Source organism: Pipra filicauda, unplaced genomic scaffold (genome assembly GCF_003945595.2).
Source record: "Pipra filicauda isolate LSUMZ 115617 unplaced genomic scaffold, ASM394559v2 scaffold567_size291404_pilon, whole genome shotgun sequence".
Lineage (NCBI taxonomy): Eukaryota > Metazoa > Chordata > Aves > Passeriformes > Pipridae > Pipra > Pipra filicauda.
Genome location: NW_024104717.1, coordinates 197,968 through 225,744, shown reverse-complemented (window position 1 = coordinate 225,744; position 27,777 = coordinate 197,968). Strand labels below are relative to the sequence as shown.

Here is a 27,777-nt window from a genome sequence, read left to right as displayed (position 1 = left end):
TAGGCCACCACCCCCCTCTCCCGCCCTCCCCACGCGCTCTCCCGCCCTCCACTCGCGCCTCGTGTCCGCGAATAACCCCGACCCCGCCCCGCCGCTCTCCTGTCCCGCCGCAGCCAATGGGGAGCCGGGCCCCGCCCCGCGTGCCCGCCCCGCCCCGCCCGCCGCTCTTGCGCCCCGCCCCCTGCCGTACTTCCACCAATCATTGGCCGGCGGGGCCGGGCCGCGGCCCCGCCCACCCGCGGGTAACCTTTGCCTTAGTGCGCTGGGGCCCGGCCCCGCTGCCACCGACGGTCCAATCGCCGGCACGGCGGGGCGGGGCCGGGCGCAGCGCAGCCAATGGGCGGGCTGGGGGCGGTGCGCGGTGCGGGGGCCGCGCTGGCTGGTGCAGCTGCCGGGTTCGGGGCGCGAGCGGCCGGCGGGGCGGCCGGCGGTGAACATGGCGGTGGCGGCGGCCGGCTGGAGCCTGGCGCGCCTGGCCGAGGCGCTGGGCTCGTCGGAGCAGGCGCTGCGCCTCATCCTGTCCATCCTCATGGGTAAGACAGGGCGTGGGGGGGAAACGGGGCTGACGCCCCGGGCGGGGCTCCGCGCCCGCCGTGGGCACGGGCGACCCCGCCGCTCAACCACTGTGCCACGCTGCGCGGCGGCCGGGGCCGGGCATCGCCCCGCCGGCGCGGAGCCGCACCTGTGCTCGCGTCGCCGCACCAGGCCACGTGTGCGCGGCGAGCCGGCGGGCGAGCCCCCGCCGCTACCGGCACCGCCCGCCTCGCCCGGGGAACGCGGGACGTGCCCCGCAGCAGCCGCCCGGGACGAGCCTCCAGCCGTCCCGGCGGAGAGGGGACTCCGCCCGGTTTCTCCGCGGGAAGTCGGGGCGCGGTTCTGTCAGACCGCCTGTAGGAGTGGGGCGGGGAGGAGCGCGGGGTGCCAGCGGAAGACCCCTCTTGGGGCCCGTATCCCGGGCACAGGAACTTTGTGAGCGATTGTCTCGCTGGCTCTGTGGGAGTGCCCCGAGGCCCCGTGTACATCCCGCACCCCGCGAGCCTGTGTCCGCTCGGGAATCCCCGCAACCTCTCCCAGGTGTTGCCCTGTCCGAGTGCAGGGCGGTCGCGGCCCAGAGATATCGCTGGTGTCTGCAGCAGTGATGGCACTGAGGGAGTGGCGTGTCATCACGGGCACTGCCAGGTAGGGTGAGCAGAGCCTACCAGCACAGTGGCCGGGAGAACTGGGATGATGTCCTGTGCTCCACCTGCGACGCGAAGCATGTTGCAAAACACACACTGCCTGCGCTTATGTAAACATGAGATACTTAAGTCCCGTGTGAAATGGGTAAGGCAGGGCTAGCGTTATGATGTGAGCTAGCCATTGAGGGGGAGGTTATGACTCCCAAAACATTAATTCAAGTGTATGTATACACGCTATCTGCGTACATCTCTGCAGATGCTCAGTGAAACTTCAGGTTGTGAAAGCATTTGGAGGTGTAGTCACCTAGCAGAAAGGAAATACAAGCTTTCCACTGAACCTGAAAATATGTTTGAAGTGATGCAGCTGCTCCTGTGTGATCTGTAAAAATAAAGTTGCTTCGGCTAACTAGAAGTATGATTTTTAAGAAAAGATGCAAGCAAGAAAAACTGTGTCACTTTGTAACTGTGGTCTGCACCAGACTTGTTTCTGCCTGATTTAGTTTATGATGTGCGAGATCAAGCTGAACCAAAACATTCCTCACATCAAGGGTAGATATAGGAGGCTGAACTGATTATCATTTTGAACTCCACATAGAAGTTAGTTAAACCAAACTTCTTCTAGAAGAAAAAAAATTAATAGGTAACATATACAAGACATGCGCACAAGTCAGCATGAGTTAGTCTAGCAGCTCCCCACAGCTGAACAGGGAAAGTCCTGCTTTCCTTTCTCCCACGTCTGTCTCTGATACTTTAATTGCAATCTGATTGAATTTACTTGCTTGGCAGAAACCTAAACCAGAAAAAGCAGATAGTTCACTACGAGGTTAGTCAACTGAATTAACCAAGGAACTAGTCTAACAGGTGCTTATGCAGAAAAGGTCCTAGAAAGCTTGTGTGGAGGCAGATAGCTACAGTAGAATATTCCCACCTGGATCTTACTTTCTGAGTTCCTTCTTGCTTCTTACTAATAATAAGCTAGAACACTACATTGGAAGGCTGTTTCTTGCTCGGTGTCTCATGGGTGAGCAAAACCACTTCTTTGAAATGAACAGCAGATAGTTATTCTCCTAGAAAGATAAGAAGAGCTGCCCGCTGCAGTCGGTAGATTGAGGAAGCATGAGATCTGTGTGTGCTGTTACAAATGTTCCATGTACAGTGTTGACGCTAAGCCACTGAGACAGCACAGTGCTGTTCCTGAGGTAGGCCGCTATCTATTTTGCATGGTCCCAGTGGATTTTTGTAATTTGTATTAAAGTCTGGAGATCAGGGACTAGGAAACCACTAACATCTCTCCCCTGCATACTAAAATGTATTTACTAAACCAGGAGGCTAGACCTGCCTTTCCCTGTCCTTTCTCCCTAGCTCAGTATCACTTAATTACATGCAATGGAAGGCATAACTTCAGACAGAAGGCTTCAGGGCATGCAAAATAGCCTTGCCTGTAGTTTGGCACTCTTGCAGGTCGTGTAGGTTGAACCACTCGGGCAGAGGGGATTGACTTCAGCTTTCCTGCTTAATGGATGGGAGGTAAAGCATTATACCATGTAATGGTATAATGTAAAGCATTATACCATTACTGTTTGGACAGGCCAAACAGTCCTCCAGAACAACATGAGAGGAGAGTAAGAAGAGTTCCTTAGCCCAGCACAAAGAAATGTTCATTTAATTGCAGCTTAGTTTACAATCCATTTAATGTGATGGAAAGCCTTAAGCTTGTTGGTAATGCAGCTAGCACTGATGACCACTTCATAGGACGGCATGGGGTGTAAATGAAAGGCATTTCTGAAAGCGGCGTTAGGACAGAAAAAGTATGGCTTTTCCTTCACTTCCTCCGTTTCAGGTGTTTGTATAGATTCAGGAAGAAAACTATTTTTTTGGCTGCAGCTAATACTGCTGAATTATTTCAGAACAAGACCATGAGGACAAAGCGTGGTTCCAAAGCTGTTCAAAGATGGACTAAAAAGTTGTTTCTTTTTCTTGCTCTGCGATGCAGTTTCCCATCTACACTGTGACAACAGTTTCTAGGGTTTCACTGTTCAGAAGATCACCAAAACTGGTAAAAATAGTTTTCTGAGAAAGAGGAAGAATCACAAGGGACTTTGCAACTTCTTACATTAATTTCTGGAGAAAGCTGAATTATTGTTGAAAAAAAGTCTAAATGGACTCTCTTGATTCAGAATAAGTGTGTTTACTTAGTCATAATCTGAAATAACTAAAAGAGGTTGTATAAAACTGTTAACATTCTGTCACAACTGAAAAAAATTAAATAAAGGGGAGAATGAGAAAGGAGGAAGGAAGAGCATCCAAGAACTAAAATTGGAGTAGTCTTAAAGGGCAACACAATGTTTTAGTGAACAAGTAATGGCACATTGCTGAGCAAATTATGGGGATTTAGTCACAGCTTTGTATTTAGATCAGACACATTTATATATGCTGCAATTTTGAAGCAAAGAATACAACTAGAGTCCTTTACTCAGATTGTACAAGATTAAAAACTTACTGCAGACTTCCCATATGTAAAAATTTGCGTAAACAGCCTTTGAAGAAATTAGTCTGCAATTTGGCTGCTTTATCAACAGCAGTAAGACCTGAAGCATAGTTCTGGACCCTGCCAATAAAAAAAGTGTGATGTGTCAGTACACTAATGTCTGTCAATGATATGAAGGTGTCTTTGAGAGATGTACTCTACCTTGCATTCTTCAGTAGGTCCAGGGGCCACTGTTCCCACAGGAGAAACTCTGTCTTTTTGTCAGCATCGAAGACACCAGTGGTCTCAGCTCTGTCCCTACAGAGTTACTTTCCAGTTGCTGGAATAAGAGGTCTGAACCAATGCTGTCCTAACCCCTTGGAGGAAAAAGGAGAAAGGAGCCCTTTAATGGTGTGAAGGAGAGAACAGGGTTTCTGTGCTGCTGCTCCTGTCCTCACATGAGAGGGGACAGATTTCTTTCCTGCTGTCACCGCTCAAAGCATAAGCCAGGATGCAGGGGGCCCTGTGGCACTGTGTATTTAAGACTTTATGTTGATCTCATTTCTTGCATGGCTGTATGATCCCAAAGAATTACAGCTATTTATCTGATCATAGTATTACACAGTGGCTTGCAAGCTACCTGGCATGTCCTGCTGCACAGTGTGGAGGGGGGCCAACATGCTGTTTACACCCTGAGCCAGAACTGACCCTGCTGATTTGCCCAGACCTGCCAGGAAAAGCACTGGGGAAGTGTTCCCTCATCCACGCACATGTCAGGGACCTGCAGAAATTAACACATTACTACTCAATAGGTGCCAGAAACATATTCCTTTGCTTGCCAGTCGTCTGCTACTCTTCTACCTTTCATAATTATTTTTACGTCCTCTGTTTCTTCCTGTTCTCTGCATCCTGAAGATTTTTAAGCTCAGTGAAATTCTCACTGTGGTCACCCAGAGCTGTTGACTTATCCCAAACCGAGTCCCCAGCTGGTCAGACAAACAAGAACCTTACTGCAGGGAAGGCCAACAACTGGTTTTGATGGGTAAGAGATGGGAGAAGCTGTAAGAGGCAGCACTCCCCTGTCACGGGGTCTAAAACCAGCCCTGTCACAGAGCACTCATGTGCTGCGTTGTTTAAACTTCTAACTTCAAATACATCTTGTTCATTAAATAATAAAAAAATAGAGGGAGGTGTGCAATGCTACACACTGCCCGTGTCTACATTAGCAAAGTGGTACAGTAGGAGCAGATCTATAGAGCAGACTTGTCTGTGGGTTTTGAGCATTTACTTTCAATTTGTTTCAGTCTGGTCATACGGACTAAGCACCCACTGGAGTGTGTTTTCAGTTTAGTTTCATCTGAAGAGAGCCCTGTTCACATGCTTTGAGACTAAAGCAAACTAAAGCATCGTAAGTGGACTTTGAAAGTGCAGTCCTGAGCTGAATTAAAATACTCATGTTTATGCACCCAGTGTTAGACAAGTATTGCAGTATTAGAGACAGAAGAAGGGAATACCTTTGAAGTCAAAATATTAGGTAAGGCTGGTATTTTACCACTTTCTTTTCCTGTTGTCCCCTTCCTTTTAGTTTTAGCATTTTTACCAGAAAATGAAGGCAATTGACCTGCTAGATGTTAACTAAGGAGGAGTTAGCTGATCAGCAAAGGAGAAGGGGAAAAATAGTCAGATGAAACAGAGCTAATGCATATAAAGGGGGAAATAAAGGGAGCAGAGATGAAAAGAATGTTTCTGGTATTCTTATTTGCAGCTTTATATCTGGAAAAAGACAGGCATCTTAATCACCCATTCAAGAAGATAGCACTATTTTTGCTTGGTATTAGTAGAACTTTCATCCTGCCTAATTCACCTTCTCGATCATTTCCTTCTTTTGCTTAGTTAGATTCTTTTATCTCTGGACAACTTGAGCGATGTGCAGTGGCCCATTACTCTCCCAAATGGCTGTGGCCAAAAAGCTGACTTTCTCCTTTCTTTTCATCACAGAGGTTCTCTTAACCAGTGATCATCCTCTTGTTGCTGTGAAGTTTGGGAAAAAAAAAAAAAAAAAAAAGGAGGGATTTATCATTAGCAGCATTCATGTCTAATTTGCCACTTCTGTATCAATTGCTTATTTCCTTCTATAAAAAGTCTGTCTAGAAGCAAAATCCAACTCTGTGTGCAGACTGTTTTTCAACTCCATGGTGGGTAGAGAAGAAGAATTACTTGGGATCAGGGGTTCCCTTCTGTTTTCTCCAGGAGTATTACAACCTACTCTGCCTGAGGGAGTTGTGAAAGAGGAGGTTGGCAGAGTGGGAGCTGCTGTGCAGGATCTCTTGGCAGCAAGGACCAGGGACTCTTGTCCTGTTGCACTGAATGGCAGAAGCAAAGCAGCACAGCGTCCTGCTGCTGACATATCCAAAGGTGACAGCCAACTCCAAAATAACTCCAAAAACTGCTGTGCTTCAGGAACACGGTAGTGGGGCAGGAGTTCTGCCGTTGTTATCAGTAGAAGTTGCTTGTTATTTAATTGTTTATGAGTGTTCAGAAGGGCACAGGCCACAGCAGAATGACCATTGACATTCAGTATCCACTGCCATTTGGGGGTTAAAGTTTATATCTGCAGCGTGGAACTGGCCCAGTTGTAAAACTGAGAAAATTATCTCATGCAGCAGAACTGTAGGTAAATTGCAGTCCAGAGTACTAATAAGTTACTCTGGATATCAGAAGAATTTAGGCTGATGATGTGACTTTTGAACTGGAACAGTACCCATGTAGTGCAAGACCAGGATTTGTTTGTGGCTTTCTAAAAACATATATGCTGTGCATATTAGTAGCTCTCTGTTTGCCAGGGTTCTTTTCCCTTCAGAGCATCATTAGCCAAACCATGATGTGATCTGCTGTGTCGAGCTAAAAAGGAGTATGCCTGACAAGTGAGACAGCTCTCTCAAAGAGTAGGAACTCTAGATGAGCATGGGAGAAAAGAGATAAAATTTCTGGCTTTTAGAAATTTGCGGTACATTATAGAATTCAGTCATACTTTAATTCTGTCTACAGAGATATCTAGATAAAAAAATTCTCATGAAAATGGACTTTTTTGCAAGATATTACTGATTTTTGAGAGAGTGGGACAGCCTTGAAAATGTAGTTTTAAGACCATCCATGTCAACGAACAGCAAGAAATTGTGCTTTGCCTGTAATTGTAATCTGATTTTTCTCCCCTTGTTCAAAAGGGGGAAACATTTTCTGCAGTAAACTTTTGATCTAATCTGATAGTAACACTTTACATTTTTTTACCACTTTCCATTTCTCAAAGCCAGTTGTTCCTGTGTTTATTAAACTTCAGCAGGAAAATTGGCACATGAACAAAGAATCCCCGTCTACATGTTCCTGAGTAAAAGGCTGGTAGAAAACACAACCTTTTTTTTTTTTTTTTTGATTATGTGAATTGCTCTAATTCTTTTAGTTACTCCTGTATCCCTAGAGAGCCTGTATGATGAACTCCCTTTACCGATGCCCTCTTTCCCCGTCAGCTGGTGTTCAGGGCAGCAATGGGGGAAACGGGACAGAAGGCCATGTTAGCGAATGAAAAGAACGCTGTGTAAAAATCATGGGGGACCAGGCAGGGAGAGGATGGTTTGGGTAAGACATTTTGTAGGGGAGCTTGGAGCTGCTGTTGTGGAAAGGAAGAGCAGGCTGGGTGTGCAGGAGGGAGGTTGCCAGGCTCTGTGAGTGAAGGGCCGTGGTATGTGGAGCTGGCCGGCTGCTCAGCCTGAGAAAGCAGCCTGTGGTGTGGAAACCAGTGTGGGATACAAAAGGAGGAAGGAACAGCAACAAGGAGGCAGGGAAGACCGAAAGAGGGGTGGCAAGAGGCTGAGGAAATGGGGAGCAGCAGTTTGGTTTCAAGAAGCAGCAGGTACGCATCTGGACTCAATAGAGCATGCTGCTATCTGGGACCCAGAAGGGAGCCCAAAAGTCCCAAACCCTGGGGCTCCCTCCCAGGGGATTTTTGGGGACGGAGAGGACCTTAAAATGGCTCCACTGACAGACTGCCAGACATATATTTTACATAGCATGACAGAGTTTCTCATTTCCTCTCACAGCAGTGACTAGATTTGGCCTCGCTTATTGGAAACCTTCCATCCATCATACACTTCTCGGCAGAATGTGCATGTCGTCACCTTTTATTACTGCTCCATATAAAACATGACTATCTCCTGCTCCTAGTACTCCATTAGTGGAAGTATAAGAGATCTAGCCACTGCTACAGATTTCAGCTAGGATAATAAGTAGCATGGATGCCAGTATTGTGGTACGTGATGAATTTCCTTTTCCTTTTGTTTATTTTTAAGCAGCACAAAAGAACACAATCTTGCAAAGTAAAGCAATAAAATGCTAGAATTAAGGTGGCTTCTGGTATCCCAATTCAGCTCCTTGTGCATGTGCCTTTAGAAACACTAATTGCGTGAATGGGCTTCATTTACCCATGAGATGGGCAACTCTTCCTGTGTCACTGTGTATTAAAACATAACATATTTCTTGTCTAATGAGTGGCAGTGTTTATTGCATGCTATGTGAACTCACCTAGACAACAGAATTTAGTTGACTCATGGTGTTCTGTGTGACACTTCTCACCGTACTACCAGAGTGGTTTACAAATGTTTGCTTCTCACTTGAGCCACACATGAATAATCTGGAGGCATTCTTAATTTAGGCTAGGAGTTAATACACAGAAAATGCAAGGAGAAAACTCCTTCCACTTATTTTAGTTGCTCCATATGATATGCTTCTGACTGATTTTTTCTTTCCAAAGATACTACATGCATAGTATTAGTGGATTTTAGTTACAGATGTGTACTCAATAGTTCACAAATCAGATGCAAATTTGAAGTTGCAGTGTTAGAAAAGCAAGAGTATCTATCTTACTGGAGGTCACTTGAGGAATTCCAAAATTAAAGCTGAAAGAACTCATTGAGGTGGGAGCAGGATTGAATTTTTCAGCCCATTGTAATGGTATTAACCATAAAGTTCCTCCCTCCCCCCCTTTTTTTTTAATATAGTTTCTTGCTATGTTCAGTGGTTTTGTTGCAGAATTTGGAAATGAATTAGAGACTAAAGTCTGATTCATGTATTTAAGCATTATTCATCTGTATTGAATGAGGCCAGAAACTGTAATCCTGTAATTTCTTGCACTTCAATGTCAATTTTGATATGATTGTGTTCCTGTTAAAGTATTTTCTTCTATACAGAGTAATTTATCTGGCATCTGTCTCCCAAGATGGAAATACTGTATCGGGAATTAACACCACGATCTTTGTTGATAATGTATCCATGTAAAGTACATGTTCCTAGTAACATGTTCAAGAAAGCTGTAGTTTGGATCATTACCAATACTTGTCTAAACTTATTAACTCTTCCTTTGTTTTTTTTTTTCCTTTCTTCTCTACTCAGGATATCCTTTTGCCTTGTTCCAGCGCTATTTCCTCTTCCAGAAGGAGACCTACCTCATTCATCTCTACAATGTGTTCACAGGACTCTCAATTGCTTACTTCAATTTTGGTAAGATGAGTTTGGGAAAAGAGAGCTGCCTGGCCCAGGGCGAGCTGCAGTTTAGGAGAACCTGTAAATGTAATTGCTACTTCTTATCTCTCTCTCTTTTCCTGTCTCACAGGGATGCAGTTTTTTCATTCCCTGATATGTGTCCTAATCCAGTTCCTCATACTGAGACTAATGGGTCGCACAATCACTGCCGTCTTCACCACGTTCTTCTTTCAGATGGTAAAACTCCCTTTCTTACTCCATCGGTTTGTAGAAGGGAGCCCTCTGTTCAGTTTTGCACTTCCCAGTAGCAACTGTGGGTGGAAAAGTGGAGGCAGATCAAAACCAGCTGGAGGAATTAGTTTGAATAACCCAAACAATGGTTTCTTTCAGACATACCTTATGGCTGGATATTACTTCACAGCCACAGAACATTATGACATCAAGTGGACAATGCCACATTGTGTCTTGACACTTAAGTTAATTGGTGAGTGACACCTCTCTTCTATCTCTTGCACTCTGCAAGCTGTGCTTCAGGGAAGAGAGGACTTGCTTATTCAACCCATCCCAGGGATTCAAATAACTGTTTCTCACCTCTAGGTCTGGCCATCGATTACTATGATGGAGGAAAAGATCTGGTGAGTAAGACCATTTCTCCATCATTCCATGCTGTTCCAGTGAGCTAGAGGTCAGAAAATGAAGTTCAAAGAATGTGAGTTAGCAGGCTGCATTGTTTGGTAAAAGCCATAGCTGAGAGGGGAGCCTCTGTGAGTGTCTGAGGGCACTGAATTCTGGAGCAGAAAGAAATAATTTGGAACAGAGACAGTAGTGATTAGAGATGGACAAAAGTTGTTTCAGTTATGTCAGAATATTACCCTGCTCCCTTCCAAATTCCCCACCATCTCTTTCCCCCAAATGTGTTGCGTTAGATTCCCAGTCCCTGATGCTCTGTGTCTTGTGCGTAGTGCACTTTGAACTTGCACACCATCAGTATTGGGTCTCAGTTCCCATCTTCCTTTCCTATGATTAGTTTTAGCATACCCTGGTGAACAGTTGCCCTTTACCATTTGTTAGGGCCCTCCTTTTAGAGCAGATAAAACAGTGACAGAAGTTGCGCAGCACAGTGCGTGGGAGAGGGCATTGCACTTGCTACAGTCCCTTAATTCTACTTCAAGTGTCTTGATCCTCCACCTCGTGTTTGAGGCTTGACCTAGTCTTTAGCATCCATGGAATCACTGCTGACTGCAAGAAAACAAGGTCAAGCTGAAATTTCCCAAGCTGAAGTTTCAAGTATTTAAAGATGATGAATTCTTGCATCAAGAAGTAGGAATTGTAGTATGATAAGGTCTTGAGAGTACATGCAACTGCAGTCAGGGACTGGAATAAATAAGTCAGATACAGTCCTTCTGCTATGCCTACTGTGCTGACAGGGATGCATGTCAATAGATCCCTTCCATGTTCTGAGCTTATTTGGGAATAGAGATCTGTGCAACTCATCTCAACCATTGGATCTTCTTGCTGTTTAGAGGGAGAGGGGATAGAGAGGGCTGGGGAGAGGAGTGGATGAGAAATACAAAGTCTAAAGTTCTGGAGAGCAAGAACTGAAACCAGTAAGGAGGCAGGCTGAGAACATAACATCCAGAGCTAGTATGAATTCCCCGGGATGATGTTAATGCCACTCCCTTTGGTGCAGGAGTTCCTGACCCCTGAGCAGCGGCGATTTGCTGTCCGGGGAGTTCCTACCTTCCTGGAGGTCTCAGGATTCTCCTATTTCTATGGTGCCTTCATGGTTGGGCCTCAGTTCTCCATGACAGACTATCAGAAATTGGCAAGGGGTGAGATGACTGACGTCCCAGGCCAGAGACCCAATAGGTAATATAAAGCGACTTGGCTTCTCACCTTCCTGCGATCCTAGAATGCTGAATCCTCCACTGAATCCTCTATGTTCCCTGCAGCAAACTGCCTTCTTGCCTGGACACGGGAGTACTGTGACCAAAAGTGATTTATAAGACAAGGCAGTCTTTCAAAAGTTGCTTGTAACTCTCCACTTAATGTCCCAGCATTGTTCCAAGGCATAAATGTCAACAGTTATTTGACATCTTTAGTACAGACTCGGTTCCAAACTGGTAATATTTGCATCCCAGCTTCCAAATGGAGGCAGCTGCTGCAGTGGAATGTGGTACCCCCTATTGCTGTCCCCTCACCTCCTCTTCTCCACCTCTGTTTTTAAAATTATGGATTTGATGGTCTCTTTCCAAGGCATTTCTTTGACCTTCTTATTTTTCTTTCTCAGTTTTGTGCCTGCTCTCAAGCGCCTGAGTTTGGGTCTTGTGTTTCTAGTAACCTATACCTTATCAAGTATGTACGTCTATGATGAATACCTCATCTCAGATGACTATATGGTATGTATTGACTTGGTTGTGTGGGGTGTGGGCACAAGAGTAGAATTTGTTAATTTTTAAATTTTTTTTTAGCTTCCCCTCAATTTAAAAGTAATTCAGCAACTAGCGATAAGCCTTTCCACAATTGATTTGGCTTTACTGCCTGTCTGGTGGATTCCATTTGATGCAGAACAGGAATGTGTTAGGGGGAACTGAACCAAATGAAAACTTTTACAAATAGATAATTAATCTTAGATGCTACTGCTGTTTTTGGAAACCTATGTATTTTATGATATTTTAATTACCCTCCTAATAACAATTACATGCAAAGAACTTAATTAGAGTAACTTGCAAGGCTCATCAGAATCTTTGAGGTGCTTAGAAAACTCCTAACAAATAATTCCTACTTGCAGATTGTCAGCATTACTGTGTCAATGTGACTAAATAAGAGTGTAAATTTCACAATGATTATGCTAATGCCAGAGTCTTCCCAAACTGTAGCTATTTCAGTACAGCCACACGTTACCAAAGGAAGGAGAACGATGTATAAGTTTGCATAAGCCTGGCAGCCTACTCCGTACAGCAGTCTCAACACGTACATCAGATAAAAACAAAAGACAGTGATGAGACCTCGTCTACCTTGTCCCATTACGGCCACTCAACTCCCGTTTTTATTTTTATTCTGTTTTGCTCTTGTCTCTGCAGGAGAAGCCTTTCTGGTTCCGTTGTGGTTACATATTGATCTGGGGCAAAATTATACTCTACAAATACGTAACTTGCTGGCTTGTTACGGTGAGTCTACATGTTGTTCCAGAGGCAAAAGACAAATGAATAAAGGTCACACCCTTGCAGCTACTTAGTATGCTCTTGGACTTAGCACTAAATGGAAGAAATTCAAATATCTGGAGATCAGTACAAGTCAATTCAGCTTGCTCCAAGTTAGCCAAGACTAGATAACTAAAAAGCAGGCAGTTTTTAAGCCATTTGTTCCATCTGCGGTGGTGCTCTCCACTGAACACAGCGAGAGTCAGAGCTTTCTCAGCTCTGCCTTTCCAACAAAAAAAGGCCAATATTTTCCTCTTATCTTACTTGTGTATTTTTTGATAGGAAGGTGTCTGCATCCTTGTTGGTCTGGGGTACAATGGGAAGGACCAGAATGGAAAGCCTTTGTGGAATGCCTGTGCCAACATGAAGGTCTGGCTGTATGAGACAACACCTTTGTTCACAGGGACCATTGCTTCTTTCAACATCAACACCAATGCTTGGGTAGCCCGGTGAGCAGGACAGAATTCCCCTTCTATAATGTGTTGGCGACACCTGTGTCAACAGAACTGAGATCCTCGGCTGAGCGGGAGCATTAGAGGAAGAATCTGCCAGTTTCTTGCACTTTCTTTCATGTTTTGCTGCTGTGCCATTAGAAACAGGTTATGGGGTTACTGGGTTAGAGAGATCTTTTAATTCACCTGGAGGGGGAGTTTATTAATAAAGGCAAGCAGTTGATGGCAGCAGAGACTAGAACAGAACTACAGCAAGCCCTTGAGCTGCCTGCCTGCTCAGCCAGCCTCAGAACTGCTCTCACAGCTCGTTCCCGCATCATGGCTCTTGATGCTCCTGTGCCAACTCAACTGGGTTTTGGTTCAGCATTTGCTGGGACACAACTAAATTGTACATAATGAACCCCTTCTCCCCCTTTTAGCTGGGATTTCTTTAAGACTGTTCTGATGTACATTTTGCTCTGGTCTTGCTGTTTTCTGTCACCACATGGTGTGCAAAGGTATATGGTCCCCTGGGCCCTGCCTCTCTGACACCAACAGGGAGGGACAGACAATAACCTGGAAGCACTTTGTTTCTTTTCTGATCTAGCTACATCTTCAAGCGTCTGAAGTTCCTGGGTAACAAACTGCTGTCACAGGCACTGGCCCTCTTCTTCCTGGCCATTTGGCATGGGCTGCACTCTGGCTACCTGGTGTGCTTTCAAATGGAGTTGCTGATAGTCATCGTTGAAAGACAGGTATGCTTTGTATGACTTACCAGAATGGGGTGGCGTGCACCAGTCCTTCCCCCTGAGTCTGGAAACTGTAAAGGCTTTACTTGGATTAAATATGAAAAATAGCTGCTTGCTTTGAATTGATTTTCAAACATGATAGGGTTTTGTTCTTAAAGAGTTCAGTAGGTTGCTGGCTTCTGTGTGGGCAAACCGTAAATATATTGCAGAAGCTGACGGGAAGAAAAGTGGAGAACTTGGCATATGAGCAGAGGGCAGCTGAAGTACTTGGCAGCTGGAAAAGACTGGAGCACATGTACGTGAACTGAATGCCTCTGCTAATCTCCCAGTACAGAGAGAACAGTATTGCTTATTAAAATTTATTTCCTTAATTAAAACTTTGACCAGGTGAGGTATTTAGCTACTTCTTTACTTACTAAAAATTCATTTTACACAGCTGGATAGAGAACTTCGGCCCCAGAGCCCACATATACAGCCACAGGACATCGAACTGATGAGAATTCTGGTTTTTTTCTTTATATTAGTTCATAAACCTTGTTCGGGACAGTCCTCCCCTAAGCACTTTGGCCTCCATCACTCTCTTGCGGCCCATCTTCTACGTGCTGCAGCAGACTAATCACTGGATGTTTATGGGTTACTCTCTGGTGCCATTTTGCCTTTTCACCTGGGACAAATGGATGAAGGTATTTAGTAGCCACGAACAGAGGACCCATGTGGTAACCCTTTTCCCTCCATCCCCTCTAATATGTGCTTGGCTCAAAGCTCCTTGCTGATCCTCAACCCTCCCCTTCTCTTTACAGGTGTACAGGTCTATTTATTTCTTTGGCCACGTGTTGTTCTTCACCTTACTGTTGGTGTTGCCTTACATTCGCAGATTAATTGTGCCACGAAAAGAAAAGCTAAAAAGAGCAGAATAACAGCCAAAAGGTAAGGTTGTGCTAGGTTGACAGAATCCTGTGCTTGGACTAGGAGGTGAAGTGGGGCGGCAATGTTACAGCCCAAGGCAAAAGGCAAACATAAAATCAACCAAAACAAATATAGCACTTCTCTTTTTCAGATTGTACCACCTGTGCATTTGTAGGAGTCGATTTAACACTCCGGAAGCAAAGCATCACCTGCCAAGTTTGCTGTGTTGAAGTATGACTTTTTTCAATGCGAGGAGGGGGAAGGAGAAAGCACAGGGTCAGAGACCTGGAAGGAGAGGATCCGAGTAAGCCTCCTTGAGACCCTCAACCTTCTGTCCGTTGCCTTATCTCTGCCGCCCTGCGGCCGACACTCGTGTCTCTCCGCTGATACCAGATGATTGTACCACACTTACGGCAGGTGCTGCGTTGGATTGGAGCCACCTTCTGACTTTTCTACGTTTGTCATCTAAGATAAAAATTGCTCCTGATCTTTTTCACATCGGCTTCAGCTCCTTTCCTCTTAGGTGCCTTGGTGTGGGAGTGTGAACTGCCACATGCCACCGAGCAAGGTGATTCTGCGGGACTGACTGACACCAGGGTGAGCAGGGCACAGCTAAGAATTTCAGTTCCTTGACAAATTTGGGCCAAGTCCCTGCTATAAAGGGATACGGCCTGCCCACGTATGAAGCATGAGAAAGTAAAATTCACAAGCACTTTTAAATCAAAAGATACATTTAATAGGAGGAAAAAGGGTCAGTGAGGCAGTCCGTTTAAAGTCTCAGTGCTCCAGAAGCTGCAAGGACAAAGTTGAAGGCTTTTCCTTTCCAAGAGCAGAAACTTGCACCAGGTCCACACCTAAGTAAGAGAGCCTTTCTGGAACGTGGAGTCACTGTACAGAAGTCCACCATGACAGCAGTAGCAACAGCAGCTCATACTACTCCCCAGACTTCCTCAAAGGCAGTAGTAATTTTAGCACACGTCAGGGCAGCAGAGAGGGGATAGTTGCTGATGGAGACCATCTTTTCTGTATAGTCAACACTGACCTGAGAGAAAAGAGGGATTAAAAAAAAAATAGAAAAAACCCCCATCAAGCTGCAAGTTTTCCTTGAGCCCCATCTATCTCCATTAGTACAAGAAAGAGAAGGAGCTACTGGACAGGGTCCAGTGGAGGGCCACAAAGATGATTAGGGGTCTGGAGCATCTCTCTTATGAGGAGAGACTGTGGGAGCTGGGCCTGTTTAGTCTAGAGAAGAGAAACTCAGAGGGGATCTCATCAATGCATATAAATATCTCAAAGGTGGGTGCCAAGAGGATGGTGCCAGACTCTTAAGTGGTGCCCAGCGACAGGACCAGGGGTAATGGAACTAAAACACAAGAAGTTCCATCTCAACGTGAGGAAGGATTTCTTTACATTGAGTGTGGCACAGCACTGGAACCGGCTGCCCAGGGAGATTGTGGAGTCTCCCTCTCTGGAGACATTCAAAACCCAACTGAACATGCTCCTGTGTAACCTGCTCTAGGTGACCCTGCCTTGGCAGCGGGGTTGGTCTAGATGATCTCCAGAGGTCCCTTCCAACCCTAACAATTCTGTGATTCCATTAATTGGGGAGGCAAAGTATTTCTCCAGCAGGACAACTGTTAGCCCTCACTAATGCCCTCTCTTGAGAGGGAGAACAGTCCCAAGTGTTGCAGTATTGGGCCTTTTTTGACAAGCCTGTCTGGAGGGAAAATGGGGGGCTGGGCAGGGGGGAAACCAACCTGAAAAAAGGGGCAGGTAAAACCTCCGTACTCAGAACAAGACTGAAATCTATGCTGATAAAGATCTTTACAACTCCAAATAAGGGATACACACACTTACCGAACCGTGGGCAAAAGCTCCCACTACAATGGCAACTGGCTCCGCTGCAGGAACCAGCTCACGCAGATCCGTCACTTTTGACGCTGCAAAGGAGGTACCAATCTTCATACAGCCCACGGGCAGATGGTCACTGACTGGATTCTTAATCACCTACAGAAAGCAGAAAGTTCACAGGGATGTAGAGGTAAGGCCACATAGCTAGGTCCATTGTTTGTTTCAAACAAACAGCTGTTGTCAGCTGTTTGCAAACTGCACTAGGAGCTCACAACTAGTGCGACTGGAACAGTCCATCCTCATTGTCCACAGCAGTTACGATGTAACATATGTCATTCAGCAACCAATATTACATACACAATTCAACATTACAGACTGTTCTTACTCAAAAATCAAATCCCCTTGAGGTACACATCATGTTTCCCTGTTCCTCTGCATTACTCACCAGTTGCACCCAGGTCCTTGAGCAAAAGCGCTTGAGGCCATCTCTGCTTGGGCAGAGATGCCCAAGACACAGATGATGGTGGGGTAGGTGAGTCTTGGCTGAGGGGAGCAGAAGACAAGTAGTAGAGCCACAGAGTGAAGCTCCCTGTGATCAGCACTGCAATTCCTGAATAATCTGACTTCAAAAAAGTCTGTGAGACCACCTGAGTGACTGTAGACAGTGTTGAAAATCCAGGAGAAGCTGAGGCAGAGCACTGCTTCTAAGGAAACTATCCTGAACACCACCTTCTCCTGGAGAGGAGCCATGAAGTACACATTGGGCAGCAACATGGTCAGGATCCCCAGGCAGAGGAACAGAACAAATCCCAGCAGGTGTGTCCAGATGTTGCCAGCTTCAGTGTGTATCTGGAAGATGCTCTTGAAGCAGGTGTGGAAGGAGGGCATAGGGGGCCTCTCTCCATGCAGGAAGTAACTTTTGGCCTTGAGCCAGTCAGGCAGCAGATCGTATGAGCCACTGCCATTCCCAAACCTTGTACACAAACTCTTCCATGTTCTCCATGGCATGGTGAGCCTACAGGGGCAGAGTCAGTACTTGTGCCACCTACTCCTCCTCACGGGCTACTGGACACGGCAGGTCCTCAGCACTGGCCACGCCAGCGGGTCCTTAGTCCCCCTTCTCCTCCAGGAACAGGCACAACTGGAGCTTGCCGAGATGGGTACCAGGGGTCATGAGTTTGGAAAAGTTGATGTAATCCACTTTAGGCACCTTTGTCTCATCTTGGCTAGCAAGCAGGATGCTGCTGAGATCTAAGACCACTCTACCTTTTTTGGGTAATCTGGATGTACAAAGTACATTTACGTCATAGCAGTTCTTGATGATGATTAATTCTTCAATATATTGTTCAGTATATTCCTTCCTCACCTGGAAATCTTGCTTCTGTCTCTGATGAGCAGCACAGTAAGGTCCTGCTCCTGCCCAGCAGCTCCTTGTTCTGGCATAATACTTGAGCCAAGTTTGAGAGAGCCCTGAGCGAGGAAGGCCAAGCCTGGCTGCTTGTTGTCTATCCTTGCCTGCTGACCCGTTTCCTCAGGGAGATGTGCTGGCCGGGGCAAAGCATTCTCTGCCAAGATGACGACATTATTATCATCACCATCTTCCTTAGGCTGCTGCTTCTCTGGTGTTTCCAGCAACAAAGGTAATTCTCCATCCAAGGAATCTGATATCATGACAAGACCTTCATTCCTGCAGTTTATCCAGTGTCAGTGCCCAGCCATGGCAGTCAGGCTCTCACAAGGAAACAGATCACTCAGCTCCAAGGACAGCAGTGTTTGGGGTTCCTTTCCTGCAGCAGCTCCCACAAGAGATGCCAGCCCCATGCAATGACAGGGTGGTATGGAATAGTGACCGTGCCCACGCACCTCTAAGCTCCATCCCCTCTCTGCAAACAGGACACCAACCAAAAAACCTCCCCAAAAATCCCTCCTAAATCGCTGTAGGATGCAGAGCTAGAACATTGCAACATTAGCTGTGAACAGTTAAAGAATGCTTACCTTCAGCAGCTTCTGAGGCCCATCAGCTGCTCGAACACTGAGCTTATGCAGCAGCTGAACTGACAAGAGAAAACAAGAGAAGAAAATTACTTAAGCTGACAGTTCTTTTGCTGGAGGAATCCCATGCTCTGCCTGGAGATCAGAGCTGAGGCACACAAGAAGTCTACCTTTAGATTTCCCAGCACTGCCTGAAGCAGCCTTAAGAAGTACTGACCAGCAAGTTATTTTGCTGGTAGCACAGTCTCCTGCAGGCACTCACCACTGCGCTAAGGAACACACAGTTGGAGTATGCACCCTGGAACATCACAGACAGATGGTTTAATTTCTCTGCTTTTTTTCCTCAGTTTCACATTTTAAGGTTGGTGCCACTTTTTGACTTTTCCCAAAGTTCTTCCTCTCTTAACCAGCTTCCTGCATTATTCTGTGGCTGGTATAAATTTTGAATCACTTACCCATAAGACCACAGAACCGATCAAAAGTTCTTGGGATTCTGGTTTGGGGATTGACTTCAATTAGAACGTTCTTCTGGGTATGGATATAAACCTGCAGGAGACCAGCCCGATTCAGGGGGCTGTCCATGAGCATCAGGAGACTCTGAAAGTGAAAAACACACAGAAGTGGAAACAGAAAGGCACAAGAAAAGATTCTTGGGTAAATTGAGGGTTAGCTCCCATGACTGCAGAAGGGACCGATGTTAAGGCTGAAAGTTCATCTGACTACTGGAGTTCTACTGTAAGGCTAAGAAAGCAAGCCCAGACTCAAACAGTGACTAAACCCAAAAGCCACATGCACAACACAAGAGGCCAAACTCGCCCCCTGGGTTCCAAGGGCACAAGTGTCACTGAAAACCAGGAAATAAACCCTCCAACCCATTTACTAGGTTAGAAAGCAGACATTACTTTATTCAGTGCTGAGGCACATGGGGCACCCCTCCACACAACACGTTTAACTATTTATACATTTTAGCAAACAACGGAATTAGTGTTCATTGGCTACAAGTTACATAGTTCTCTTATTGCCCGGTATTCTAGTTTCTATTGGTTAATTATTCTCCCACTTCTCATGCCAGTTAGTCCCCATGCTCAGTTTCTGTCTTCTGTTAGGTCAGTGGTCGCAGATCTCCATGGCAGAATTACCTTCTACCCACTCAGACCTGATTTCAACAAAATTTTTGAGCTGGTTTTATTAGTTTCTTCGTTATCTTGAGAGTCCTGCCAAATGCCCTTGTCGCCAGTAAATTCTGCCCATTATCAGTGGTACATCCTTCTCCCCGAGCTATATTAACTTCCCCCACCAGGTCCGAGATCACTGAAGCACGTCAAGCCCTAAAATTTGTTTTCCTAACACATGGACATCACTTAGAGCTTAATTATTAGATGCTATCTGTTTCACGGATTAAATCTACCTGCTTGCTGATTAGGTCAACGTTTTCCCCCGCTGCTGCATAGACTCCTTTTTAAAGAAACACAGCCTGTTCGGCAGCACAAGCAGGCCCGCAGCCCCGAGGAGCGATGTCACCAGGCCGCCTGCAGGGCTGCCCCGATGGCACAGGCACTGCCGGGCCCAGCGAGTACCTGGTGGGTGATGTCGGGCCGCACTTCTCCGGGGTCCCGGCCGATCCGCAGCAGCAGCGCCTTGTGCTTGTCGCAGTTGAGCAGCTCGAACGTCTTCCCCACCTACGGCCAAAGCACGGACAGGTTGGGCGGCGAGGGACGAGGGCGCCCGCGGCGCGGCCGGACCCCCTCGCCGCCCGCACCTTCACAGTCTCCAGACTCGCCCCCTCCAGCACCACCAGGAGCCGCCGCTGGCCGCGGGGCCGCTTCGCTTCCAGCGGGAGCCCTTCATCCTTCTCACCCCCCTGCGCGTCCCCACGTGGCCGCCTGGGCGCCGCCATTTTGCCACTCCGCCCCGCCGGCCCCGCCCTGGCCCCGCCCCGTCCGCCGCGGCCACCCAAGATGGCGCCCGGGGCGCGCCCTCTATCTGGCTCCGGCCGGACCCGCTTCCGGAGCGCTCGCCCGCCGCGCCGGAAGGCAGGCACCGGAGGCGGGAGGGGGTGGTGGCGGCGCTCCCGGCGCCGCGGTTTCTCGCCGGAACGCGGCGGCGGTGGCTCCTTCCGGTGTCCTTCCCGGCGGGGGCGGCGGCGGCGCGGCCATGGCGCAGAACCTGAAGGACCTGGCGGGGCGGCTGCCGGCCGGGCCCCGCGGCGTCGGCACCGCGCTCAAGCTGCTGCTGGGCGCCGGCGCCCTGGCCTACGGCGTGCGCGAGTCCGTGTTCATCGGTGAGTGCCCACCCCGCCCCCCTGTGCCCCACGCGCCCGTCGCCCGCGCTGACCGAGCCCCCGCTCTCTCCTCGCAGTGGAGGGCGGCCAGCGCGCCATCTTCTTCAACCGCATCGGCGGCGTGCAGCAGGACACCATCCTGGCCGAGGGGCTGCACTTCAGGTAGGGCACGGCCCCCCCGCTCCCTCTCTGGCCCCGCGGGTGCCCGCGCCCGTAACGCCTCTCCGCCTCCCTCAGGATCCCCTGGTTCCAGTATCCCATCATCTACGACATCCGAGCGCGCCCGCGGAAAATCTCCTCCCCCACCGGCTCCAAAGGTGAGAGGCCACGAGGTGGGAGGGAGGGAGGGGACGGGAGTCCTGCCTCAGCGCCGGTCCCCTTCATGGAATCAAGGGATGATAGGGGGTTAGGATGGATCTGAATGTCCTTGCCCGTGGCAGGGGCACTTTCCACTAGACCAGGTTGCTCGAAGGCCTTATCCAGCCTGGCTTTGAATACTGGTAGGGGTGGGGCATCCACGGTCTCCCTGGGCAACCTGTGCCAGTGTCTCACCAACCTCCCATAAAGAATTCCTTCCTAACCTTAGGATTAAAGGGTGGGTTCAGTTCCGCGCATACCATGTTTCACCTAATCCACTGCGCAGGCTCGAAGGCCTTACCCACATTTGCAAAGCCGGGCGAGGGTCAAAACGGCCATCTTCTACAAATGCAGTCACACAAAGATTAAAGGACAAAGGCATATACATGTGCCTCCAAAGGTGCACCCAAATCAACTAGCGTGCTGGAACATCAGAACCATGCTCGATTCTGTGGATAGCGGATGTCCTGAGCGTCGTTCTGCCCTAAATTTTTTTCCCAAATCTTCTTTTGCAAAGCCTAGCCATGAAAGGTGAATCACTACAGTCCCTAATGAAGGGCTGCTCTCTGGTTTCCCTGTAGGCCCCTCACCTCTCCCCTTCTCCTCCCTCTTAGACCTGCAGATGGTGAACATCTCCCTGCGGGTGCTGACGCGCCCCAACGCGGCTGAGCTGCCCAGCATGTACCAGCGCCTGGGGCTGGACTATGAGGAGCGGGTCCTGCCCTCCATCGTCAACGAGGTGCTCAAGAGCGTTGTGGCCAAGTTCAACGCCTCCCAGCTCATCACACAGAGAGCACAGGTGAGCCCTGCCTGGGGCAGGCTTGCACTCAGGTCACAAAGAAACTGCTGAACTGCGGATGTGGGGAGTGTTGTAACAGGTCAAGGAGAAATGTCTTAGGTTGATGGGTGACGCGTCCAAGTGGAAAGAGCATGGTGCTGTGCCCTGCTTGCAGCTCGATTCCAGTGCAAATACTAAGGTTGTATCATTTGCTTCTGAAGAAGACTAGACCCATTGGTACATGAGGACAAAACTGTACCACAGCGGGAGAGGTGGGGGAGGGAGAGCTGATTTACATCACAGTTCACAGTAGAACTGGCTTTAAAAAAATATTCCCTGGCTATTTATGGGTCTCAGAATGTCTGTCAGAGCAAGTTAAACAGTTTTGAAGGGTCTAAAAATTGAAGGGGATGAGCAGTTAAAGTACTAACCTGTCAGTGATGGATGCTACAGAAGGGTAGCAAGTACTTCTATGTAGAATCCCAGAATGTACCAGGTTGGAAGGGACCACAGTGATTCATCTGGTCCAACCTCCCTGCCCAAACAGGGTTATCTTGCTTCATCCATGGCACAGGATTGTGTCTAGATGGTTCTGGAGTATCTCCAGTGAGGGAGACTCCACAGCCTCTGGGCAACCTGTTCCAGTGCGTGGTCACCTGCACAGTAAAGAAGTTTTTTCTCATGTACAGGTGGAACTTCCTGTGCATCACTCTTTGCCCATTGGTCTTGTGCTATTGATTGGCACCACCAAGAAGAGCCTGGATCCATCCTCTTGTAACCCCCCCTGCACACACTGATTAGAAAAAGATTAGAGGGTCATCTGGAGGGAGGGGTGTTGCTAAATAATAGAAATATTCAGCTTAAAAATGCCTGTGTCTGAAAGTTTGTGTTGTGGTAATTTGATTGCCAGGGATTCTGAGAGTGCTCATCACCTATGGCAGCTGAGGGAGAGAGGAGGTGCTGCTTTTCTTTTCAAAGACTTTACGGGAGATCCTGCAGGATTAGTAGAGTGCTAAAAAGGAAAAGTTGTCAGCTGAAGTACAAAGCATCTCTTAGGTAGTTTCTGATCCGTGACAAAAGAAGCGAAGATAGGAACTAAGTGTCCAGGTTTTGTTATGAGAACTGATCCATTGCAGGGACTTCAGGGTTTTGTGCTCGTCCACGCAGTGTGCACTGGGGGGATTTGTTCATCCTCACGTGTGGAGAGAATGAGTGGAAATGATGTGACAGCAAAGGCTGTTAAGCATCTGTGATCTTAGAGAAGAATAATTATGATCTCTGAAACTTTTGAACAAACTGAATTGGATTTGCCTTCTTTTCACATATCCTTACTAGTGTTTGTTACTGTGAAATGGTGTGTATTGCAGGGGTTGATAATCAGGAGAAAATGAAGTACCTTTATGTAGTTAGGCACTTGCAGTTCGCACAGTGAAGGTTTGTGTCATTATTTTCGAGTTCAGCTCAGAAACAGCTGCAGCAAGAGCAAAAGCAAATGCTAGACCGGCCAAGCATGTGATACTGTAGCAATAGTTTCTGTTTAAGTCAATATTTAGTGCAGGACTTGTCAGCCTGCCTGAAAAAGGTGCTGGCAAGTTAAACGTGTAATAAATCAAAATATCTTGCAGCAACACCCATCCAAAGTGGCTAAAAAGAGTGGAGTAGCCACAATAGAAAAGTAACAAATTGTGTGGTCCCTTTTTTTCCATGTTGGAATACAATTATGAGAAGACAGCCTGCAGTGACAGGTTCAAGGTGGAGAAGGAAGTGCTTATTGCCAAAACGTGTGGGAACTGTGGAACTAGATGTGGTAGGATGTGAAAGCCAAAGATGCTTTCAAGGTTTTTTATTTCTGCAATGTTAATTGCATAGTAGTGACTATAAATAAGCTGTAATGTAGTTTTGAAAATGTGATGTGTAGCTATGGATACGCGGTGCTATTCAGAGGCGGTATTGATGTTCATGGCTTGGAGCTGGGCTTAGGCAGTGTCTCCCCCCACACTGTGAAGAGCAGTTGTCCTTCACTTCTGGAGTGCACAGGAACACCCTGTGCTTGGTACTACTCTTCTTGCTGTATTTGTGTTTCAGGTGTCCCTGCTCATTAGGCGAGAACTGACAGAGAGAGCCAAGGATTTCAGCCTCATCCTGGATGATGTGGCTATCACAGAGCTTAGTTTCAGTCGTGAATACACAGCAGCTGTGGAGGCTAAGCAAGTGGGTGAGTTCCATTTGTGCCTGAAAAGGGTGGATTGCCTTTTCCCTTTCACTGAATTATTAAAAAAGGAGGTAGAATTTGGGCTACTGTGTCACTGCTTTTGTATCAGTACAGGTACAGAGTTATAAATCCCAGCCTCCTTAGTAATGGAGCTGAACAGGTTTACTTTATAAGTATTATCAGAAAGCTTTGGGCCATAGCTGATAGGATAGACTGTTGGAGGGACTGAGTTCCCAAGGCTAGGGTTCCTCTTCAGGCCGGGAATATGTTTCTTCCTGTGGGGATTACATGTGGAGGGTCTGGATGCTGTGGACTTTACTTAAGGTAAGGTGCAGTCAAATACATTTCGTACTTGTGGATATGGTCCCAGAATACCATAGGTTCTTTTGGAAGCAGAGCCCCTGGGCCTCCACTCTCAGGTTCTGATGGCTCAGAAGACACGATGTGGTTCCAATGCATGTGTCCCTTCTCCCTGCAGCCCAGCAGGAGGCACAGCGCGCCCAGTTCCTGGTGGAGAAGGCCAAGCAGGAGCAGAAGCAGAAGATAGTTCAGGCTGAGGGGGAAGCGACAGCTGCCAAGATGATATCCTGCTTCGGGAGATTTTGTGGGATGTGGCTTTTGAGCTTGACAGTCCTGAGAATCCGTCACACTGAGCTCACGCTCAGGAGACTGTGATCGGATGAAAGCTTCAAGTAGGTCACTGTTATTTTTTCCCCCACTTCTCCAGTTGGCTGGAGTGAGGTTCACCTGAGGTTGCAGGTCAGAGAAGAGAAGATCATGAGCCTTCACTCCCTGCTATAAGATTTAACTTTTATTGGCTGTGTTGGACCATAACCCATAATGTTCTTGATTTGGGGAAGGAAAAACATGCCTGCCCAAAGGCCCATGTTATTGGGATAGAGATTTCTTTTTAGCCCTCAAGATGTTTTTTAACATGGCTTAGGAAGAATTCCTGGAGGGCAGGCAGCTTCTGTTTGCAGGTTTTCCTTAACTTTGTTCCTCTGTACCTTGGGGAAGCTCTCAGCAGGAATCCAGGCTACATCAAGCTACGTAAGATCCGAGCTGCTCAAAACATCTCAAAAACGGTGAGCACCTGGCGCACGGAATTCCCTTTGTCCTTTGCAGTCCTTGTGCTGTCCTCCCAGCCCAGTGGCCACGTGATGAATTTAAGGCGAATGTGATTTGCCCTGTCCTGGTCTTTGTTCCTGCCCAGCTGTTTTTGCTCATATAGAGCTTAAGATGATCTGCAATTAGATGTGAGGCTAAGAGTTCATGCCCTTCATATGATAAAGCCAGATCTACATCAGATTCCATCACCCACACTCAGTTGCAGCCACCAAAAGCTCCTGGTTCCCTGCAGGCTGAGAAGGGGGGACAGATAAGTGTGGGATCGAAGGTCTTTGTGGCAGAGACAGAATGAGCACTTCTTCTGGAAAGTCTGATGGCTTCTGGGATGGAAGTCAGGAAGTTACAGAGTTGTTTTGGGGAATTGCATCGATTGAAATAAAACAGGAGTGCTGTATCTGGAGGGGGAGATAGGTTCCTAGTGCTGTTCCCCCATGTGCATTTATAGTCCCTTATGCCGTCTCCATAATGGATTTCTCTTTCAGATTGCTGCCTCACAAAACCGTGTGTATCTCACAGCAGATAACTTGGTACTGAACCTGCAGGATGAGGGCTTCACCAGGTAAAGGGACTGGATGGCTGGATTTGTCTGCACCCTACCTGGGAAGCTGGTCCCCTCTCTGGAGCTCCCTCAGGATCTTTCCTTTGAGAGGAGCCTGATGCCAGAGGACACAGCCAAGTAGGGAGCAGTCATTCTTACTGTGGAAATGGAGATTTTTGTTAAATCTAATCAATTTATTCTTGTTTTTCTTCTTGCCCACTCTCCACCCCTTACTGCATCTGCTGACACAGAGGAAGGTAAGGCTCTATATATTTTGATAATTTTGTTAGTACTTGGAACAAGGATGTTGCTGTTTTGCCTGATGCCTGGGATGTTTCTAGCTTGGGCCTTTTTGGCCTCAGGAGGTTTATTCCATCTCTACCTCGTTTCCCATTTGTGATGTGAAGCTTGAAGCTTTCCTTGCAGAGGCCAAACATCTACATCAAGTAGGAGATACTCAGTAATTGGAGCTCCATGTGTGTCCCATAAGGAACCTTGCATGGCAAAGGCAGGAGTGAGGAGCGTTCTCTGATCTATCACACGTCTACAGGACATCCTGTGTTTGTGGCAAAGAGGGCTGTAAGAAGGCAGGCTGATGATCATAGGAATTTGTTTTAGTTTGGGGTAATGATCTCTAGGAAAGATGCTTTTATTACTCTCCAAAAGCTTTCCAGTCCATGCTAGAAATCTCCATTTCCTGCTTTCAAAGCTGGCGGGAATTTCGTGGCTTTGCCTAATCTATCCAGTGTTTACTGAAAAAGGCAGTGCCAGCTGAGCTAAAATAAGATGTAGCTGAAAGCTTAGATTTCTTAGAATCGAGAAGGGAAACCAAAGCTGGTTTCTCCTCTGTGAGATCTCTGAGAAGATCCTTCTTTGTCACCTCTGACAAGATTCTGTCTTACTCATTCCAGAAGGCTTAAGGGGCTTTGAAAAAAAATACCTGTAGGAAGGACTTGGAAGTCCAGATCCTTTGGGCGTGACACCCCACACCCTAAAATCCACAGTGAGGGGCTGTGGATTTTCAGCTTTGCTTCTGCTTTCTAACTAATGACTCCTGTCTGTCTCCCTTTCAGTGACAGTCTCCTACTCAAAGGAAAGAAATGAAAGAAGTTAAAGACTCCTAGAACCAGCATTGCTGACCAGCAGAAGATAAGAGTGAGGATCTTTGAACTCCCTCCACTAGCATTGTTTGCCCTCACTTTGAAGTTTTAAATCCAGTAGCCAGATTTGGTCCCTGTACCCCTGCTCCATCTGTGGTGATTCCTGTTACAGGAATGGGCTTTGCCTGTAGGCAGCTGTAATTCCTTCCTCACCCCACTGGTTAAGTTTGGAGAGGAGACAAGGGACTGGTATTAACCCATGTGGATATAGTAATTTGCCTCTAATCTTCATTAATCTTTAGATTTCTGTAGGATATCAGAATTCTCTTTTGGTCAAGTGAGGGAGTTCTGCTGCCATCAGCACCAGGCTTTTTTTTGTAGTAAATTTTGTTTCACTTTTGATCCCAAGAGAACCTGGGACTGAATTCAGGAAAATACCATTCATTGGGTGCCTGTCACTGCTGGAATATCTATTTGTGTCACTGCCTGCTCAGTGATGCTTTCAAACATTTGTAAAAATTAAAAGAAAAACAAATTTATATTGTGTCTAAGTGTGCTTAGTGCCTGAAAAAAGATGTTGCAAAAGGGGAGGTGGAATGGAGATTTTATTTGGTTGAAAACAGAATGAGGATTTTGAAGGGAAAGGAACAAGAGAAATACGCTCCTGTTCACTGGTTGATCACAGGGTGGGAAGACAACGAGGAGGTATGGATGCTCATACAGCTGCGTGGGTGACCAGGGCTGGTTTCTTAGCCAACTGTAAGTGCTAGAGATGAGTGTAGGTTTACCTGCTTTCCCAGGTCACAGAAGCATATATATGTATACACTGTGTGTGTAGATATATATATGTGTATATGTATGCATACTGCTTTCCTGGCCAAAAATTTAAGACAAATCTTCCTCCACTGACTTAACTCTCTTTTTGCTTGGGTTTCAACAGCAAGATCTTGTCAGCTTCCTCCCTGTCTCACTGGGCTGCCCTATACTAAGCTTTAGGACTTGGAGGTATCACATTCCTAGAATCATACAATATCCTGAGTTGGAAGGGACCCGCAAATATGATCAAGTCCAACT

At 47.1% G+C, this 27,777-nt stretch overlaps 3 protein-coding genes and 1 pseudogene across 3 annotated transcripts; 2 read left to right on the top strand and 2 right to left on the bottom strand.

Moving 5' to 3' along the window:
* Window positions 1-392: 392 nt before the first annotated feature.
* Window positions 393-14,838, top strand: LPCAT3 (lysophosphatidylcholine acyltransferase 3). The gene is made up of 13 exons (XM_027710398.2): window positions 393-533; window positions 9,088-9,195; window positions 9,308-9,414; window positions 9,568-9,661; window positions 9,775-9,812; window positions 10,868-11,046; window positions 11,468-11,576; window positions 12,261-12,347; window positions 12,663-12,829; window positions 13,419-13,566; window positions 14,085-14,243; window positions 14,361-14,487; window positions 14,618-14,838. Exons 1-12 carry the CDS (start codon window positions 437-439, stop codon window positions 14,475-14,477), a joined length of 1,410 nt encoding a protein of 469 aa, XP_027566199.1. The 5' UTR covers window positions 393-436; the 3' UTR covers window positions 14,478-14,487; window positions 14,618-14,838.
* A 341-nt stretch (window positions 14,839-15,179) lies between these two features.
* EMG1 (EMG1 N1-specific pseudouridine methyltransferase) lies at window positions 15,180-20,224 on the bottom strand. Its single transcript, XM_027710399.2, has 6 exons — window positions 20,069-20,224; window positions 19,887-19,988; window positions 18,765-18,906; window positions 18,313-18,371; window positions 16,324-16,473; window positions 15,180-15,508 (listed from the first exon to the last, which is right to left on the bottom strand). The coding sequence occupies exons 1-6, from the start codon at window positions 20,204-20,206 to the stop codon at window positions 15,395-15,397; spliced, it is 705 nt and encodes a 234-aa protein (XP_027566200.1). The 5' UTR covers window positions 20,207-20,224; the 3' UTR covers window positions 15,180-15,394.
* Window positions 16,584-17,988, bottom strand: LOC113982313 (annotated as a pseudogene).
* A 186-nt stretch (window positions 20,225-20,410) lies between the features above and the next one.
* On the top strand, window positions 20,411-27,242 carry PHB2 (prohibitin 2). The gene is made up of 10 exons (XM_027710396.2): window positions 20,411-20,590; window positions 20,668-20,752; window positions 20,828-20,907; window positions 21,562-21,746; window positions 23,811-23,940; window positions 24,416-24,519; window positions 24,945-25,022; window positions 25,548-25,624; window positions 25,855-25,860; window positions 26,677-27,242. The coding sequence occupies exons 1-10, from the start codon at window positions 20,464-20,466 to the stop codon at window positions 26,705-26,707; spliced, it is 903 nt and encodes a 300-aa protein (XP_027566197.1). The 5' UTR covers window positions 20,411-20,463; the 3' UTR covers window positions 26,708-27,242.
* Window positions 27,243-27,777: the final 535 nt, after the last annotated feature.